This window comes from Dermacentor albipictus, chromosome 1, assembly GCF_038994185.2.
Source record: "Dermacentor albipictus isolate Rhodes 1998 colony chromosome 1, USDA_Dalb.pri_finalv2, whole genome shotgun sequence".
Lineage (NCBI taxonomy): Eukaryota > Metazoa > Arthropoda > Arachnida > Ixodida > Ixodidae > Dermacentor > Dermacentor albipictus.
In genome coordinates this window covers 351,281,214-351,302,622 of record NC_091821.1, presented here as the reverse complement: position 1 = coordinate 351,302,622, position 21,409 = coordinate 351,281,214, and the positions used below count along the sequence as shown (strand labels likewise).

The following is a 21,409-nucleotide window of genomic DNA, read 5'->3' as shown; positions in this document are numbered from 1 at the left end:
GCATGTGAAGAGGTGCCGAGTTCTCGCCGCCAACGCAGCCACTCGACGTGTGTGGCACTCGGAAGCAAAAAGGAGTGGCGCGCGTACGTACAAGAGAGAGCTATTGTACGTCAGTAAAAGAGAAAACAATTACACTTTGTTTACCTTGAAAGAGCAGGTTCAACAAGATTTTGAGCTCCCGTTACTTCGCTGAAACACAGCGCGCGCAGCCACAAACTTAGACCTATGCCCGCAGCCGCGAGTTTTAGACCTACGCGCAGGTGTATACCGGAGCGACTTAGCGTATAAGCTAGACGTATCCCACAATACACCGGGGGAACGTTAGCACTCGTGGCGGCACATCGGTACGCTGTGATCCACAGTAATTCTTGAAGATGGCCTTGTGGTCGGCACGACTCTCCCCTGCGATTGCCGGCTTGAAACCCTGCTGCTTAGCATTGAAGACAGTTTACTTCGAGTGCTAAGACAGCTTCGAGTCCAAGTGACGGCACGAAAAGGGGAGGAGCTAGAGGAGACGTCTCTGTGACTTGACGCTCTCTCTCTCTCTCTCACACACACACACACACACACACACACACACACACACACACACACACACACACACACACACACACACACACATATATATATATATATATATATATATATATATATATATATATATATATATATATATATATATATATATATATTATCGCTGTATCTTCACATTTTGTTTGTGCGAGCCTGTGAAAAACCCAGTGTCATTTACACAGGTGAGATTTCCGTCGAGTTTACAAGCAACGTGCACAGTCGACCTCTTGTTTGTACAGCAAGACAGCCTGCGCCGTTGTTGTTGTTTTTTTTGTTTTTCTATGCTATCGTCTCGAAGCTGTCCCGTTTGTCGCATGTGTCAGAATTGGAGCGAGACAGATGGCCGCTCTCCGTTTAGTGCAATACCGCTCAGGGTTGGAAGTGGCGTCTGCGTACGTTTATTCTTACCGCATTGGAATGGCCGACAGTCTGACGTGCGACACTTGCGGATGCGAGGTAACCATCGAGAACCTGTTGTGTACGTGTCCTTGGTGCGACGTCCAGCTTTTCTCCTTCCAGAAAACATTATGCGAGCTGGATGGCAGGCCATTTTTGTAGTTTAAGATGCTTTTCAATACTTGTAAAACCAGTCGCTGACGCAAAAGGCTGTCCTTGCACTAGTGCCATTTTGTGTTCAAGCAAGAGCAGGCGTACTCTTCATGAAATGGCTGATGGCTCTAGTGTAGTTTTTGACGTGCACCGGCCGTTTGCAGTCCTCCTGTACACCCTCCGGCGTGCGCACAGTACTCACTCTCTCCCTCTTTTCGTTTTTATATTCCCCATTTTCTTTAAACCCCAGTGTAGGATAGCATATTGGACGATCGTGTGGTTGACCTCTCTGCATTTCCTATTCCTGCTCTTTCTCTCTCTCTCTCTCTCCTCATCGATAAGCGATATGAACCAAAGTGAATTCCTGATTGCTATGTCACCGCCGGCACGCTTACGCCGGAAAATGAAGGACACATTCGATCATTGATCACTGCGAAGGTTCTCGTTTTTACGTAACTGAACGTTATATACTTTAAATTAGCTTTCGCAAATTGAATAGGGGGTGTGAACCATGACGGCCATGACGTACTTCCGGTTCCAGCAATCGCTTACAGTGGATTCAGTCTGCAAAAGTGTAGCTTTCGAGATCTCTTTTTGTTACTCTGAGAGACCCATCGCTGGGGCGTGGATTTGGACTACCCCTATTTTCTTTTGGGCGTCCAGCTTTTTCGCATTTCATACTTAGTAAGGTATCAAATGCGGATGCTATCAACTGGCGTTGATAGCGTCCGCGAATGCTTGAGCGAATCACGTAGAAGCCTTTACTTGCTCCCGACCAACAACGTGCTCCACATCGACCGCTTTTCAAACGGTCACAATAACGGGCGACAACTTAGCCGAAGCATCACCGCAGGCCATTGTTGCTACGAGGTTCACTTTTGGTGAAGATCGATTACGCTCGCGCGGAATACTTCGAGTCCGAAAATATTTTCCCACAATCCTAAACTGAAAGCACTTTATTGAATAATATATGTATATATTTCAAATATCTTATAACTATGCACACTTAACACCACGTATCTCTTCAACTCAAAGGAGGTGCGCTCTGAAACCCGCAAATGCTCACATTCAACGACTACTTTTAAAATTTTAGCAGACATCGAAAGCTTAGAAAGGTGTTTCTTTTTTCGTCTTTACTTTCAACTGAGACTCTAGTACATCAAACAACTACATAAAATATTGTTACGCTGGTTCTATCACATCGAGCTGCACTGGATATAGAAAGTTGGCGCACCCTGCTGCTTGTTATGTTGTGCTGCTTGTCCTTTTTCATAAAGCGTGTGCTTGAAGAGAGAAATCTGGAATACATTATCACCGTTCAATGAATACAGAGTGGGCTAGCCCGGCACTTTGGGATATATCTTTATCATGGTAAGAAGAGTGCGCTTCTAATTTGTGAGGAGCCTACCACTATCTGATTTGGTGAACAGTAAGCACGTGCTTAAAATACTAGCGTGAAAGCGAGGAGCTGGCAAGCTCCTAAAGGGGCCCTGCGACATCCTCACGAAGTGGTATACTTTGCCTACGCTGTCATTGTTGCGAGCGCTTCAGTCGGGCGGGCAGGGGTTGATGAACGCTGCTCGGCCAGTCCGTGTGCGAAATTATGCGGCTACTCCTTATGGGCAACATGCAACTAGAAGATGATAGAGAGCTGGCCGCGTTGATATATCGTTGGTTCTGTAGACTTGGTTATAGACTTTGGTTAGAGGCACGCGCGCGTTCTGAGCGCGGTGTTGCGTGGTGGTGGCGTAACGCGTGCACAAAGCGAACAAGCCGAAAGAGCACGAAGAAGAAATGGTAGCTTCGCCCCCGTCCCAACATGAGACCAGAAATGAGGTGTGAGGAAATGAGAAAGAAAGGGCGGCATGGGTGCGGAGGAAACCTGCTGTGCACCAAGGCCCTTGTTCTACAAATAGCAAGGAGGCGCGGCGGTCGTGACCTTGAAAGAGAGAGCGGCGACCGGAGCGGAAAAGCGTTCAAGCGATGTAATCGACGCTCAAAAGAAAAAAAGAAAGGAAGAAAGGAAAGATCGCATGAAGGAAAGAAAGTTGGGAGAAGAAAACAGCCACCTGACGAATCGAAGCGGAAGGATGCCACAGGTGAAACGACAACCTACGTACAGCTGCTATATATAGAATATGACGTCTTCGCGCTTGTCAAGAAAAGTGACGAACTCGCGTCACAAGCCATAACCTCTGCTTTTATTTTGCCCACCAGTCTTAGAAGTTGCTTCGCTTTCTAGCTCAATAATTTTCCAACGACAACCTCCATCTCCATACGGCGCAGTCTCGCGTGTATTTTGGAGCAAATACACTATTGAAAGCTTACAATTGGCTGAAACTCGGGAAAGTACGAAGAGACGGTTGTCGCAGGGCCCCTTTAAGGACGCAGGGGTCCGTCACTGTCTCCTTCTCGCTACTGCGTTTTCTTACGCATCTTTGCGCACCGACTATAGCCAACGAGTCGCGGTGTCTGTTTAGGAAAAGAGGCGAACAGCTCTGCCGCTAGTGCTGAGGACAGGCTTGCGGCACAGCAAGCCACGCAACCGCAGGCCGAGGGCGACGACCGCGGGTCGCGATCGCACGCGGCTTCAGTGTCCGTTCTGGATGAAACACTTGGACTGGAGAAGCTCGGAGATGACGTCCTGCTCGCTGAGCGCGCTCACGTCGCCGAGCTCGAGCTCGTTGCAGGCGATCTTGCGCAGTATCCGGCGCATCACCTTGCCCGACCGGGTCTTGGGAAGTCGCTCGACGCAGTGGATGTACTCCGGGTCCGCGAAGGCTCCGATCTTCGAACGCACTGCAAAAACACGAAAGATGCGGAGAGGTTGACCTCAACGAAAAGCCGGAGATGTATACATAGCGCTATCAAACTTTTCACGTATCGAATAGCTTGTGGACTTTGGTACTCTTTGTCGTTCCGCACCCCCTCCTTTCGTGTTTTTTTCTTTCTTTCGTGTGGTTGCTTTCTCTCTCCACTATTCTTCCCGTATTTCTTCTCCCCTTCTCCCAGTGCAGGGTAGCAAAACAGAAGCCTCTCTTCTGCTTAACCTCGCGTCCCATCTCATTTCTCTCTGGAGATCATTCTATGGCCACAGCGCCCCTGATACAAGGACTGAAGAACGTATAACCAAGACATGTACTGAATACCGACGAAAGAGGACATGCGCTGAACAGTACATCTGCTGATCATACGTTATTCACTCTTGGTACCAGTAGCGCTGTGACCATACAATGAACGCTGTGGCCATACAATGAACGCGCACCAACTCGCTCAGTTTTCTATTTTTGGTGCTGCACATATATAGACACTGACGGGCTGATCGCCTGGCATGCTCTTCATAGTGCTAGGTGACGATTATCGTATAGGTACACAGGGATAACATAGACACAGAGACTAAAATCTCACCCACTAACACAAACAGACGACAATAAATATATTCACAAAATTTCTATAAGGCCCGTAGTCCTTAGAAACACCAGCAGCACATTCGTAGCGCGCAACTCGGGGGTGGTGTTTCCTCATGGGCCGTGAATGTCAGTCGTACTGCAATTGTAGTGCGCACTTTCACAAATTGTCCCTTTGACAAGTAACAGCAACAGTCACACATATCGTATATAAGTCCTCAATAACATTGAACACAGAGCGCATTGGCAAGTTTGTCCATCGAATTTTGCACGTAGAGTGTAATGCAATGACAAGTTATGCTTGTTATTGCCCATTAAGACCAATCGCAGCATGTAAAAGCCACAAGACGGGTCAGTTTTATAGAAGGCTTTGTATACTGCAGTACTGCGCCACAACAGGAAGATTGCTGCCAGCGTCAAGCGAGTATGGATATCAGAGTCGCCGCGTTCTTCCTGAAAGCGACGTTCGGATCAATTCTGTCGAAACGAGTCATACATCTGAGAACATACATCTGAATCGCTCCGTAAGTCGTTGGTTTTATATGAGTGTTTATTTCGAAGTATGCAGTACACAAGTATGTTGTATAAAAAAATAAACTAAACTGATTGTGCACGGGACAATATGGGACACCAAGACGCGAGCAGGCGCACACAGAGAAATAAGGACAGGTTGTACGTGTGTCCGGCCGTGGCGAACAGAACCTTCCAGCAACTTTCTCAACGTGAAATATACTCCTATGACAATATGTGAACAAAACAAGACAGCGCCTCTTACTGTTGAGCCTCCGCGCCTCTGTATTTTCCCTACTTTCTGCATAGTGCAAATGCGCAACCAATTGATCCAGCTGTTGGTGCGGTGTATATTTACTTCAAATTGCGGATTGAGCTTAGATGGTACGACATTTTAGAAGGGAATAACAGCGTGGCACGACAGAACTGAGGAGAAAAGGCATACGCATCCGCTGTCTTTTACTTTCGTTTATTCCTCCACGAGTGGTTCATATTGCCACGCTGATGATGTGACATATTCCTAAAGCTTTACGCTTGATATTTTATCGACGCGTTCTGTTTCCTTTGTTTTCGCCCTTTCAGTATTCGCCCATACGCGAAAATTGACTTTACAAGATGTCACACGCTCCATTGGGCCTTGAAATGCAGCACTCTAACAGCAGCAGCAACAAACAAACAAGAAAATCCATGCTTTTTTATCACACGGACGTTGCGGTAGTTATCCTAGTCTGCCATTTCAAAACGTTTCGCAATTGCCACGGCTGGCCCAATGCGTAGCTCACGAGGCAATTAAGCGGCATCCTTGGCAGGGGCGATTGTTTTGCAAACTTGCAGCATTGATTCCACGACTTGAAATGACAGATTCGATAACTCGGCAGGGTAGTCCGAGAGCGGAGGTACCGAAGTGCTATTTTACGAAAGTTTCCGTAGCCTCTCTCCAATTCTTTTTTTTTTTTTCATCTTCAGAACTACTACTAAAGTGCTTTCTCGTCAAAGTCGAGCTGACAGTACAGCCAGAAACACGAAACCTGGAAAGAATTAGGACGTAAAAGTGGGTCGAATTCCTCCCACGGCTGCGTTTTTTAGGAAACGAGAGAAGCAGACAAACGAGGTTTACGCTTGCACCAGCCTCTGTGCCAGCGTTCTTGGCCAACTCTCGACAGTGCGTGGGATTCGCACGGCAGACGCCCGAGCTTGTGAACGCCGACGACAGCTCTATTAAACAACACGTGCAGTTAGATCCGTTTTCGCGTTGTTTTTGTTTGTATGTTGAAATCAGGGCTCTACAAATGTGTAGATGGCAGCTTCAGGAGAGTGAGAGCTGTCCTATTTCTCTCGGGAACCTGGAATTTATTCGTTTGTTTCTCAGTTATTCTTTTTTTATTTCCGTTTTGTTTAGAAGCGACAGACCGTCGTAGGCTCAAGTGGACAACGTTAGGAAATGAGGACGTTCCCTAGAAAAAAAGAAAGAAAAAGCGCGCGAAAGTGGCAGAAACAGATTGCGCCATTAAAGTTGGTTGTAGCTTTAGTTCTCTACCGAGCACTAAATCTAGTGGGCCTTACGACACGGCCGCGAACTGACATATAAGGATAAGCAAAGAGGACAAAAAGAGAGAGAGAGAGCACATCACAAGAAGTTCTGCTATAAATATCCATTAGCTGCAACGAACTACTCAGATATAGAAAGCTCAACCTCACAACGACTTCCCGCTCTCCTTTTGTTCCTTTCTTTATCTGTTTTCTGAAGCATAACAAGAAAAGAAAGAACTTCGTTTCTCTCGCATTAGAGACATAAAAATACACAGACAGACAAATTTAATGAAACCTAACCACTCGAGAGTGGTTGAGAACTTTTCATCTCTTCCACCTCTTCGGGCATGGTTTGGAATAATTCACGCACTGCTCGCACGTATACCACGACGGCTCTAATGACTCCTGCACAAAAAATAACTGACAGGGACTCTAATGCGATAGACACATGAAATACTTTCATTCTATGGTTATCGATCGACATCCGCTTGACATTGGTGACGTGATCACGCAGGAGTTGCTATATGTCGTCGTTATGTGCGTCTGCTATCTCCCTGCTCTTTTCTAGTGCTGCTGCCTGCGAGTGTGCAACGTCTCATATGGTTCACCGAAACGCACCGGCGTAATCACAGGCTTTCTGCCGGTTTCTTGTCAACATGGCACATACAGCTATGGGTATGCAGACGACATACCACGGAGCTTTCGCTATTGAACTCGCTGCGCGCTGACCTACCTACCGCGGTGTGTATCCGCTCTCGCATGCATATATGCGTGCGGACGACAGCAAACGTCTTATCACAAGCAGCTCCACATACCGAGTACAGTGAACGAGTGGATTGTTCAATCCAGTGCGACAACAGCCGACGCGCACCTGCCACCGTTACTCACGTGTCACGTGCCTCTCTACGTCACACCACTCCGCCTTTCATCCTTTCTCGCTTCGTCGCTCTTACCCCGCCAGTTGCTTCGCCTATGTCATATTTCTCTACCTCAGGTCAGATTTTGATCTATGGGATTCTGTGGCATTATCTTGCAGGGGATACATCTCGTACACTGTTATAAAAATCGGCCCACCGACGGTTTTTAAACAGCCTCCAACGTCGACCCGAGTTGCAAACTCGTATTTCAAAGAAAACTGTCGACCAGTGCTGCTCTGTGCAATGTTGACGCATTAAAACTAATTTTCGCCGAGAAGGACGGATGGGGAAGCTAGGCAAGGGCCGTGTACGTATCGGATGCAGGCGACGCGTCCCCCCTTGACGAGCTGCCTGTTGCGTCGCTGGTCGTATTAAAGTTGGCAGCCAGAAAAACTTGAGTTACGAATTATATATCGCGATGATTTTGGCCAAGAACATTAAGCATTGACAGGAGTGTTTCTGGTGTCTTTAAGACCGAGTCACGACTGCGTGGGCAATCGCCTTTGCCCTCCGAGTACTGGCAGTTTGATTTGACGTGAGTGTGACTTACCACTTTGCTTGAGTCGGGTCTTGAGATCCTCGGTGAAATGTTTGCCCTGTAGAAGAAATGAGATGAATGGAACCGAGTCATCGGAGGCATAACTCTGGACAATAAACACCAAAATAAAGCGTCAGCTTTCGCCGCATAGCGCAGTAACTTCCCGCCAGTACCTACTGACGCAGCGTCACTTGCACGCTCAAAATAACAGGTATATCTGTACGACTTCAGGCATAGCACAGCCATAGCGTGCTTTAATTCACGACACACTAAACGTCCGCTCGTGGATCACCCAACGGACCCACAAGGGCGCATTGCAAGGCACGCTATAACAGCGGACACGCTGAGTCTCTGTTACCAACTGCTTAAGTTGTTTAAATATAGGTGATACCGCTAACAGCATTTTTATATGCTGTTAGCGTGGTTAATAAAGTAAGCGGTGATCTGTAGCCAATGCCCCTCTGCCACTTTGTACATGCCCTAGCACAATAAAACACAGTCTGCGAGAATTCCACCCAGGGATGTGAAGCGTAGAACTGACCAACCTGACGACTACGAGCGATGACTCACGTATATAATACCTTTCGCAAGCCGCTGTTCCGGCATCTACATGAAACGGGCCTCCATATGCATTTTTTTTACAAATTCAGTTACGCCATTATACCGCGTGGCAACCCATGTCAGTGTAAAAAAAAACAAAGCAAAGTATTGGAGGTCGCTACAGGGTGCGCGGCGGCGCCCGCAGAGACTTCGGCTCCCAATAGTTGCGTCAGCTGCCTCCATCTTGTAGTTGCGAATTTCCTAACCTCACAACACAAGCTGATCCTCTGCCATCTTCTGTACTTCGCTTTCCCTTCATTTGGCAACCGCTCTGTTAGTCATTTTCGGAGGCCATACAGGGTGTTTCACATAACTTGTGCTAAGGATTTAAAGAAAGTCGAAAGAAACCAACGGCATAAGCTTTATCGCCATGTGGCGTTCCTTAGGGTATTATTTATATTCCGCTTAGTTAGTTAATTAATTAAGATGAATTACGCAAAATTTTCAATATTCACTTTAGGGCCAAGCGCGTTTCATTGCGTTGTAGAGGGGTTCAGAAACGACCGATTCAATTTTTTGTGGCAAAGTACATGCTGCGTGATTGTTTTCGGCGTTCAATGAAAGCCCGCAAAATATGAAATAAAACCACGTGACTGTAATCGTGCGCTATCGTAGTGCACGACTTATTAAGCGGAATATAAAAAAAAAACTACAACGAACGCCACGCGATGGCAAACCTTGTGCCGTTGGTTTCATTCAGCTGCGGCTAACCACTTTATTTAGGTGCTTGGGACAAGTTACGTGAAACACCCTGTATACTCTTACAGAGCGACAGTTATTTATTTTACGCAGTTGGTGTCCTGCCCGAGTCCGCTTCCTTCTCTTAATCTCGACTAGAAGATCACGTGTATCCGGTTGTTCACTAATCCGCATTGCCGTCCTTAGCTTCTTCGCAAGATTCTTTGTTAACCTCCAAGTTACAGCCCTACAGGTTAGTACATGGTAGAATGCCCTCATAGTATACTTTTCAAGGATATAGCTGCACTGCATTTTCCTCTTCACTTCTCTCTTTCAAGAATATCGGTAAGCTGTTGGTTATGACTTGGGAGCAGCATCTGTTATTTGCGCTCCAAACGCATATTTAGGCTCACGATAAAAGAGCGAAAAGCGCGATGTCGGTAAGAAAAAAAATGCGCACCGGGACATGTTAGTCCCGGTGCGCATTTTTTTCTTACCGACATCGCGCTTTGGCGTCCTGCCCGAGTGCATGCGTAAGACATATCCGGGAGCCCTTTCTCAGTGGAACGGGCCCCAACAAGGACTGGCCTGCCGGCTTCGACGAGTGGGTTCGCACGCATTTGTCTCTACGATTCTTTACTAAAGTTCGTGGGCGATGCAGGGTTGCACCCATTTATGTATACCGTTCTTTTCTCACTATATGCCTTAAAGGGACACTAAAGCGAAACAATAAATTAGTTTAGACTAATAAATAATCGTTTGAGAACCCTACAGGCACTCATTTCAAAATAATAGTTTGAGTATTAGACGCGAAAATGAAGGTCGATGTATCAGTATTTGAATTTCGAGCCGAATCGCCGATGCTGGTTCGTCATTGTGACGTCAGGGATTGCAAAGTATGTTTTCGCATTTGGGCCAAGTTGGCTGAGTAAAGGTTGCCGAAGCTTGCTATGTTCGATATCTGGTTCCTTTAGAACACAATGTAGTCAGTCTGTATCGCTATATAAGTAAGTAGGGCCCAGAAGATGCAATCAAAATTCATGACGTCACAGCGTCCAGGTGCGGAAACTTCAAGGAGGCGTCGCCGCCCGTCTTTCGTTCTTGCGCTTTTTCTGGCTTACCAAGCGTCTTATTGCGGTAAGAGTGGTGTTTTTAGTGTCGTAGAAAGGAAATCTACTGATGCAGAATAAATCATTTTTCTCTTTACAGTGTCCCTTTAAGGTAGCCCTTTTCAGATTAAAGATAAACGTAATGGGGGGACTGACGTTCTTTAGGACGACGTAGCAGTAGAGGCACTGTCCCTTGACCTTGTGCGGCCGGGGCACCGCCGCCGCCTCGACGAGTTCGTGCACGGCGAGCAGCGCCGCCTCGACCTGCGCCGTCGAGATGAGGTGGCCCGACACGTTCAGCATGTCGTCCACGCGGCCCGTGATCCAGTAGTAGCCGTCCTCGTCGCGGCGGGCCCCTGCGAATCGGGACCACCCCAAACCAACGTTCGTCTTATGTTCGCTTACTCGATTATCCCTAATGCTGCCAGCGTCATTCTGTGACGAGGTGGGCGTATCGTCGTTTAAGGGAGATGCATAAAAAAGAGAACGTAACCAGAGGAATCGTTGTACGTAATATATCTGAATCCCCGAACAATACACTCGTGAAACGTGACAGCCAATGAGGGCTAGATTATGTGGACATCGGACGGACACGGCTGATAAAAGCAACAACAACAACAACAAAAAAAAGCTTCAGAGTGTAGTCAGGTCGTAACGTCTGCAGGTCCTGGCAGATCAAAATTTCGACAACTTAAACTTCATGTCCTAACAGTAAAAACTTTCGCTTGCCAGTGTATCTCATCCACAAGTTCGATACACTGCAATCATCGCGGCATAAATTTTTCAAAGAGAGCTCTTGAATCCCTTTCCTACACCAACGACACGAATATAACCGGCATACTTTATTTTTTTTTTGCAATGTTACAGCTGGTTACACCAGAGATGATCATATTCCTCATCCCAATTTATTAAGCCGATATAGTATTTTTTCTCACAAGCCGTGCTTTACTAATTTACTTTATTTACTTACTTGGAAAAATAATGCTTTTTAAGCATACTATGTAGCCTGCCAAACCCTGCTGGCTTCGCAATGAGGAACCGACACCCTGACGGCAAAGAAACCGACGTTGTGAGGACGCAGAATAATCGTGCGTATGCGCGAATGATTGACTTTTTCTGCACGCTTACAGACGGTGACTAGCGCCTGATACTTGCGACTGGCATCGGCAGCCGTTTCCTGCGTGAATGTGCAAGCATGCAGGTACGTGCAGATTTGGTGTCCCTCTTGTCTTTTTGGTGTCCTGGAGGCGCTTCCATAATACAATAAACAATAACACACTGTTTACACTCAGTAGTTGCACATATTTTAGAGTGCAGCTCTTCGGTGCCCGTTCTTGGGTTAAGCGTCGCCGTCCATCTGCCTAACCACGTGAGCGCGCTCGTACCACTGCTCGCGCGTTCGTCGTTGTCTTCCACAGCTGGCTCTGATGCCGCTGATCATGCCAGCGTTCCCATACTGTCACCCCTCCCCTCTGCGAAGGTGCTGACGGCACTGGCCCACTGCCAGTCGGCGCGGTGATTTCGGTATCAAGTTCTTTGCCCCAATATATTGCTCGCGCCTTCGTCGTCGTCGCCTTCCACAGCTGGCTCCGATGCCTCTCATCATGCCAGCGTTCCCAAACTGCTCCTGCCTCTGCGAAGGCGCTGACGGCACTGGCCCACTGCCAGTCGGTGCCGCGGTTTTGGTCTCAAATTTTTCCCCTGAATATATCGCGAAATGAAAACACGTATACAGCTGCGCTCAAATTTAGCATTAGAGAATATCGTAATTGTCAGACATTTTTTACTTCCCTTCACCGCAGTGCATAATGTATGCCTCACCGCAATACATTACAGTATTGCGGAGAAGCAACTAAACGCAAGTGATTTTGTCAGTTGAAGGTTGGCTTCTCTACAGTAAGGTTTCTTGTGAGGAGAAGCCCGCGTCACACGTTGTCTTCGTCAAAACATTAAATTTGGAAAGCATCATTAACTTCTTTACCTTTTTTTTTACTTGAGAGGCTTTGGGACATGCACTTCCAACTTCCTCACGTTATTTGTCAAATTTCTGTAGCCTGCAGCATGGTGGACAGTAGCCGGAGGGAAGAAAGTCGTTTCCATTAAGTTATTTGCTGAGTTCTTAGATATGCATAGGCTTGCTTGAGGAGCATATTATTTCTACGATAAGGCTCGCAGTATCTGCTAGTCACTGTTGCATCGGTATCACAATAATACGAGATAAACGATGTTTTCGGTGTAAGGCGTTTCACATTTTTTTTTAAATTATTTTTTTTGCTTGCGAATTACTTAGAACCACAGGTACGCCGACCAGGGGCATCTGTGTATGTTCGCGCGGTACAAGACAGCACATCAGTTTTTCAATACTTGTGGTGTAACTATGAGCGCTGTTTATAAACGTAGTGCCTCTTTACGAGCTATGCCGCTTAGCTACTTCACTTAACAAAAGAGAATGAAAAATTCAGACTACGTGGTGCAGCCCTCCAAAGTTTATTATGCAAGCCGCTTTCTCGGAACAATGATCATCGACGCCACTACATTAAGCAAAAAAGAAATAATTCTAAGGAGCTATTCCACTGCAAACGGATAACGGTATATTCCCTGATTGAAGGTAGAGCATGACGCTGCCTTCGCCTTAGACAGGGAACACGCGTTGATGCCTGTCGCTTTGAAACGCACATGAGCTGTAGCGCACTCACCATCGCCAGTGAAGTAGTATCCGGGAAACTTCGTGAAGTAGCTCTTCTGGAAGCGGTCGTGATCTTTGTACAAGGTGCGCATCATGCCGGGCCACGGTTTCTTAATAACCTGAAATTGCCCCACGAACGAAGGAAAATACTTCAAAGTGCGCACTAGACTTTTTTAAATGACACAAAGACACAAAGGTTCGTTCTTCAGAACTGTGCAGGTAAGAAAGAAAGAAAGAAAGAAAGAAAGAAAGAAAGAAAGAAAGAAAGAAAGAAAGAAAGAAAGAAAGAAAGAAAGAAAGAAAGAAAGAAAGAAAGAAAGAAAGAAAGAAAGAAAGAAAGAGGCTTTTTTTCCCGAAACGTAGTGGAAGGTGGTGCCTAAGTCGGTAGAGATATATACCATAAAGTTGATTCTCTGGCCTACTACACCACAGTGCGACGAAAGTATATTTTTACGGATAGGAAAAAGGGAAGATCATGCATGATGACAATAAGGCAGTTATATTACACCGAGCGAGTCATGCGTTCGAAGTATAACAAGCGAAACATGAACGTTAGGTGCGCATGCGTGATATGGGCCGGCGCAAGCGCATTACGCAGAAGGTCATTTACTCGCATGAGACGAACACAGCATGCATTCTGAATGTCCGACGCCTTCGCGTATGGCGGCGTGTAGTGCACGTTTAACAAACGCACGCTAAGCGGGCGTCTTACGGCTGGACATTGAAACATGACTCAGATAGATTCGAACTGCAATTTCGTTTGCAGGTTCGTGCTATAAACCAGAGTTTCAATTTACGCACACATGACGATGTCACTGAGTGCGACGCAAACGTTGGATACCGTACTGACTAAATTTGACGCTTATTTGCAGTGGTACCGAAACGGGCGGGGGGGGGGGGGGGGGGGTATGGTATGCGAGGCAAAAATCCGGCTCCTCTATTAGTCAGAGTTAGGAGCTGTATCATACCGCTGCACCAATGTCTAGTATAGCGGACACGATTTCATAAGAGTCTCGTTGCTAAAAGGCAGGAAATGTACGCTATATGTAAACGAAGCATACTCGACAGGAACATCACCATGCGGGAATTTACAGTGGAATCTCGAGTGAATCTACTAGTCATGCGTAGAACCAAATGAGTTGACCCGTAAGCCCAGCACCTCAAAGAGTCATGTCAATGAGGTATCTATAGGGGTTCGCGAATTCGAATATTTCAAATGACGAGTCGAATATTGTACTATTCGATTCGGTCCTCGAAATGAATAATCAGAACTCGAAAATCCGAATATTTGTCGAACATTTCACGTCATCGAATGTGCGCGATAAAACATGAAACTGGAAGACAAATGCGATAACTTTCATCCCACCCGCAGTGGTCGTAACGTATATTAGAGCTCACTGCGTTGCTAAAAGAATCGGACTCTTCCGGTAAGAACACGATCAACGACAATAAAATGTTTACACATGGCATTCTGCGGTGCATATTGCTTGGTACTATGTATAGATGCAGCACCTGTGCCCTCGCATAGGATTAAATCTGAATGCGTTCCATTTCAACGTGCTCGATACTACGGTGTAACAATTTGCCGAGACCATTCGACCTACAAAAGAAAGTTGTTTTCGCTGTGCCATCGCCGCAGACGACACGCGTTTCTGGTGTGTTTTCGAAAGTATACAAACAAGTTAGTTAACCCATAAGGCTGTATTTTAAAACTTTATACGATGACGCTTGACCACACATTCTCCGAAGAGTGCTGAACAGTTTAGATGTTCCTGAAAGTGCTGCTTTTGTGCTATTAAAATAGCATGCGTTATAATGTGCAGTGTAACAATAAATTCTAAAATGTTTGCAGTTTCAGGATGTGACATTTTCGTATATTAATGGTGAGAAAGCAGCACATTATTCTCAAACGGTTTGGAGAATGTTCGACTTTCGATTCGATTAGCTTCTGGTGGCATTTATTTTGGTGTCAAAAACTAATATTTCCACACCCTTAAGTTATCGGTTCGTAGCCGGATACTTTTAATCTGTGTTAGTTCTAAAGTTATGACGAAACACGTCCTTTGGTACGCACCAAGTAACCTTCTCCTGGACCTTTGATCTCCTTGCCATCCGGGTCGAGTATGGCTGGCGCCACACCGAAGAATGGGAGTGTCTGCGCAAATATGAATTAAAGAAAGAGAAAAAAGAGAAGTAATTACCGTGGTCAACACGGTGCACACTAAGACCGTAGTTTGCGGACATTATTTTTCTCGGATTTTGTTCATTCTCTGTCATTTGTCCTGCCGAGTTGTCAATTGCGGCGACAGTGTAGGGCAAGGATGAGGAACAAAAAGTATTGTAAATGAAAGAAAATGTAAGAAAATACGAGCCGTAATCTCGAAATTCTTCAGTAGGCAGTCCTTGTTAGGAGGAATTTTTTTACGCAACCAGGTAAAAGCAGCGTTCATAATATGCGTAGAGAGAACGTTTTGCGAAGCAATTTTTCTGCCTTGTATTTGTTAAATCATTCTAATTTACTTGGCTTCACTTACTTAGGCAATCTTGGTAACAGTAGTAAACGTTATTGTCAGGGGCTGGTGATAATTAACATGCCCTTGCAGTAAGTAAAACAAAATGAAAGCAACACACCTCATTTCTAATTTTTTCAGCAACGCTGGTTCTTTTTTCTGCACACTCCGTGTGCAGAGAGATACTAGAAGTATGAAAGAGGATATGTAGGATTTAATCCCCACTCACCGCTGCTCCTGGCTTCAGGGGCGTGCAGCCTGGCAGAGGCGTGATCATTTGTCCACCCTGTTGTTGCGTGACAAAAAATAATAATAATAAATGAAAAATGTAGATGAGGTCATCATTTCAACAAGTTAAACACTGAGTAGCCTCGACTGCTTTCGGTAATTGTGAAAGTCAGTTTATCCCGCGCATATGAGGGCGTTTGTGTATTGAAGAAATGAAGTCTCTGAATCCTTATACTGAGAGATGAAAAAAATATAGCGTGAGGCGATATTTGATATTTAATCAGTCGTATGTAACCAGGGGTATTTAGTCAGCATAGCGTACGGTTCTTCAACGAATTGGCATGATCTATGATTCGCTATCATTGATCGAGTGGTCGTGAAGCCCAAGGCTGGCGAGCTGACTGTCGTTATCGAAAATGTTGCGATTGTGCGCCATTCCCGGTGTTCATATTGCCATTTAAAGTCAGAGTATCACTGTCTTATGCACGACGGTCGGAGGAAGCTATTCTGTGACATTCACCTTCTCAGTCGAAGCAGTTTTGCTCAAAACTCTACTCTTAGGTTGAAAACTCCATTGTGCGGGTGCGATGAGACTATGGACCAGCTGTGTCACTGACCATGCTTTGACGCTCAATGACGTACTGTACAATTAAACTGAGCCAGGTAGATAATGGAGTGCTCTCAGAGGAAAAGATCCTGGGACCTGAAACCTGGATCCTGGAGCCTATGCATTCTTGCGTGCGAAAGTCCACAGAAGCACTTCGGTACTTCTTGAAGGCTACTGGACTGTACGGGCGCTTGTGACAGTGGGCATTCCTCTGCGACTGACTCTGCAAATGACTGACTCTCTATTATTTTTCTTCTCTCTCTTTATTATCTATTCTCCCACTTTCCCCTCCCCAAGTGCATGGTAGCCAACCAGGCACGTCGTGGTTAACTTCCCTACCTTTCCCTTTTCGTTTCTCTCTTTCGGTTCAAGAAAAATAAAAAAATAAAATAAAAATGTTGGTTTCCAAGCACAAAACACAGCCAAATTGGCAAGCAACGAGAATATCACAGATAATGCGGGCACAAACGTTCTGGCTGCTACTGCTGCTGCTGGTGATGATGATTTATTGGCATTCCCTTTGAAACGGGCGGTGACAAATAGTCGCCTAGCCTGCTTCAAATGATCACGACGCCATCTATCGGCGACTAGGGCAAATAACCTGAAGAGGTCTGTCGGTGTCATTTATATATCGGCGTGCGCGCTGGTGCGACAGTAGATGAAGAAAGAACTTCGTGTGAGACTGTGAGCCGGCAGCGATCACGTTTATGCTTATTCTGCATTTTTTTTTCGTTCTTGTTGCCGTCCCTCCTTGCGAGCTCTCCACCAGGATGTGTTTTTCTTTCTGCCTATTTTCTGCCTTTTCCGTGGGTCGAATGATATCACCTATATTATAAGCAGAACCTCGACGAAGCGACTTTTTGAAGGCACGGACAACAATCAGCAGCCCGTCGTTTTCCTCTGTCAACTTGCGAGATTAAAGTTACACCACTCGTCAATTTCTGCGCACTGCAATCGTGGCAAGGCTGCATGGTAAGCACATGGGCAGCGCCTGTAAAATATATTGGTCTAGTTGTATATCGGTCTAGTTGTTCGAACTGCTGGACATCATAAAGCATCGTGGAAAAAAAGATATTAATAATAACCCTTATGTCACGAGTTATAATCGACTGCCAATAAATGCTTGAGCTTTACGTAATGTTATGCCAAGGCGCTGGAGACTCCATTGAAAGCAAGTCGAGGTGGTAGAATGTCTTTGTGTATATTCTAATGAGTCTTCATATTTACAAAACAATTAAATATATATTTATTGTACAGACAGCCATGAAACGTTTCTTTGTAAAAGAATTGAATCACCTGCTCGAATTACATCATGCAAAAGGTAATTATTAGCTACAAGCGTCCGTCCTCCCCTTTTCATTACTAGAAGAAAAAAAAAATTAGAAATTGCTACCCAAACGCCCTGCGTCAAATGTCCCGCCACACACGGTAGTGCCTTCACTAAATCGGTCGTCTGTAATTAACGATACATTCCACTAAGAAGTAAAATGGAGATAGCTAGATAGCCAGAATGTTCAATTTAACCTATACATAATGTCCGTGGCCTATTCTTTGCCACCAGTGCACAGAAACGGCAAAGGTAGGTCGTGCTACACAAATGTGCACGCCGTGACTCAAGGGGGTAAAACAAATAATAACGAGGACAAAAGCGACAAACATTTCGAAGTATGCATCAAAGTGGTGATCGAGCGTCCTCTGCCTGTGCGGGAACTTGGACGCAAACAACGACAGATCTTACGCCTTTCGCTCGGAGGTTAACATTTCTATCGCTGCACCAAGGCCCGCATTCAACAACAAAAAAATAATAATGATCATTTATTTAACTAGAACTGTTCATGCGAGCAGACGACAGCCAATCGTGCCTTTGGACATGTTAGCAGCTATTTATTTATTTATTTTATTTTATTTATTTATTTATGGTACCCTCAAGGCCCGAAGGCATTACAGAGGGGAGTGGGAAAACGGGAAGTATAACAATAAAGTACGGAAAATAAACAATGCAGTGTGTTAGTAATTACTAATTATACAATACTATGTAATATCTTGCACAATATTTGTAAGTACGACAGACAATGTAAACAAAGTAGCAACTTGGTAATTCCTGTTAGTACAATGTTAACCAGTGTCGTCCTTAGTCGCCTGTAAGTACGGCAAGTAAATGAAATAACATGTTAATAATTCCTAATTATACAATGTTAGCTAAAGCCTTACGAAACAGTTTGTTGTCGACAATAGATACAATTTCACAGGGAAGGTGGTTCCACTGTCGTGATGATCTGGGAAAGAAAGATTGACTGAAAGTGTTAGTGTTGCCTGTTTGAAGTCCGACCTTATGGCGATGATCGATGCGGCTCGATAGGTAATGAGGCTGAGAAATGAAGTTACTGTGAAGGGAGGAATGGTAATAAAATTTGTGAAACAGTGTCAAACGTGCTATTGTTCTGCGAGATGCAAGTGATGGAAGAGATAGATTGTCCTTCATTGATGTTATGCTAGCGGTACGGTTATAATTTGAAAATATGAATCGGACTGAGTTATTTTGGACAAGCTCGAGTGAAGAAATAAGGTTTTCATGGTATGGGTCCCACACAGCTGCAGCGTATTCTAATTTAGGGCGCACTAATGACTGGTAAAGTAGTAATTTTAAGGATGATGGTGCTTTGGAAAACTTGTGGCGTAAGTAACCGAGCATGCTATTAGCTTTATTTATTATGTACTCAGTGTGAATGTTCCAGGTTAGTTTTGCTGTTATATGAACTCCTAAGTATTTGTATGAGTTAACGGGTTCTAAAGGAATTTTATTTAGATAGTAAGTAGGAAGAGTACTTGAGGTGTTCCTCTGCACGCGCATAACTTTACATTTATTAATATTAAGTTCCATAAGCCAAGTGTTACACCAATCAATCACGTAGTCCAAGTCAAACTGAAGAGCATTAGTGTCGTCGTTAGTAATTATTTCACGATATATCACGCAATCGTCAGCAAACAAGTGAATGTGAGATTTCAATGAAGAAGGTAGGTCATTAATATAAATCAGGAACAGTAGGGGCCCTAGTACTGATCCCTGAGGCACACCAGAACGAACCTCAGTCAATGATGAATCGTAATTATTCGCAGTAACAAATTGATGACGGTTAGTAAGAAAACACTCAATCCATTTCAGCAGGTTACTGTCAAGGTTTAAAAGACTCAGCTTGAATAGGAGCAGTTTGTGGCAAACCTTGTCGAATGCTTTGCTGAAGTCTAAAAATACACAGTCGGCACAGGAGGCGCGGTCTAAAATACAGTGTAATCTATGAGTGAATGATATTAGTTGGGTTTCACAGGAGAATGTTTTGCGAAAACCATGTTGAGCAGAGGTGAAAAATGTGTTCGAGTCAAGAAAGTCAACGAGATTAGTAAATATAACATGTTCAAGAAGTTTGCAACAGGTGCTGGTAAGCGAAATCGGGCGGTAATTCAGGGGTGAGCTTTTGTTACCAGACTTATGCAATGGAACCACCTTCCCTATTTTCCATTGAGATGGCAGAGTACAAGTGTTTATTGATTGCTGGAAAATATTAGCAAGTATTACAGAACAGTATGTGGTAGTGTTTTTCAAAAATTTGCTATTAATGGTATCATAACCGGGAGCTGAGTTTAAAGGCAAATCATGAATCAGCCTAGCAATACCTGCAAAGTCAAGAGCTATGGGTTGCATAATGAGATAGTTGTAGTGTTCTGTGTGTGGTAGATCAATGCTCGATGAAGTGGAAAAATTATTTGCAAATGATTCACAGAGAATGTTTGCGCAAGCTTCACTTGAAATGACTTCACCAGACTCATCTTTCAAGGTGATCGAGCTATCAGAAGACGGGTTAATGACGCGCCAAAACTTTCGGATATCTGTCGTAAGCATGTCAGGTAATGTATGGGATAAGTAATTGTCTTTAGCATTTTTTAGTGCAGTTAAGTACAGATTATTGGCAACGTTATAGGTTTTCCAAGTTGTTTTACTTGCAGATGATTTAGCTAAGCGATAAAGACGTTTTTATAAGCTAAGCTATAAAGTATAAAGCGATAAAGCTAAGTATCGACATGACTGCGCAGCGCAAAAGACGAGGACACAAGAAAGGACACAACACAGGCGCGATCTTCAGCCATGCTTCATTCACGAAACCGCCAGAAATATAAATACTTTAGAGACGAACAATAATGAAAGTACATCTTTTGCATGACGTCACACTTCTCATGATGCCCTATCGCAACACAGCCAGATACTTAATATTGTTTTTGGTGGGAGCAATAGAAGGCATGCTGATGTAAAGGTCCTCGTCTTTTTCGCTGCGCAATCATGTCGATATTGAATCACCTACTCGCCCAAGCTTCCACTTTCCACTTCGGTAGCTAAGGTCTACGGCAAAGAACGCTTACGAGCGTGATACTCCACAAATTCGGCCCCATGTATGCATGACGGAAGAGGTTATGCTCTCACAAAAGAGTCTGCGAGAGATATTTTAAAGAGCAAACGATCTGTTATATCAGCTTATCACACTACCCATCAGTCGCTCATTTGAAGTGATATATAGTCATTCACACAATGTACACGCAACACAGAATACATTCGTGCCATTCCTGAGCTTCCACGAGACGTGGTCTAGTTTTTCCGATTATATCCGCCGCTATCCTTACGTCCGTTACGCCGTCCGGCATTTATCTAGCGTTATTTACTCGCTTTATTCCTGCATTTATTTGCTTTATTTTCCGCTTATCATCGTGCCCTGTCGGCTTCTCGCTTAACCTCTATCTTATTACTAAATATGTCTTTTTAAGATGGCTCCACATTTTCTACCAGATGTATACAGAGCAGCCGGGAACAACAGGGTCGTTCTCGCTTTACGCTGCTGGTGAAGTGGCCCCGCCGAATACTTGTCACATTTTTTATTGCGTTATAGCTTCTTAGATGGACGCAGTCACATGGCTTTAAT

The 21,409-nt window shown here is 44.9% G+C and overlaps 1 protein-coding gene across 1 annotated transcript in view; it reads right to left on the bottom strand.

The window, feature by feature from the left end:
* Positions 1–3,336: 3,336 nt before the first annotated feature.
* Positions 3,337–21,409, bottom strand: part of LOC135909633 (acetyl-coenzyme A synthetase, cytoplasmic-like) — a 64,129-nt gene continuing 46,056 nt past the window's right edge. Inside the window, exons 11-16 of the mRNA XM_065441640.2 lie at positions 15,837–15,893; positions 15,172–15,252; positions 13,108–13,216; positions 10,568–10,767; positions 8,037–8,082; positions 3,337–3,921 (exon numbers count right to left, since the gene is read on the bottom strand). Coding sequence (XP_065297712.2) covers positions 3,713–3,921; positions 8,037–8,082; positions 10,568–10,767; positions 13,108–13,216; positions 15,172–15,252; positions 15,837–15,893 — 702 coding nt within the window. The 3' untranslated portion in view covers positions 3,337–3,712. The remainder of the gene's footprint in view (positions 3,922–8,036; positions 8,083–10,567; positions 10,768–13,107; positions 13,217–15,171; positions 15,253–15,836; positions 15,894–21,409) is intronic.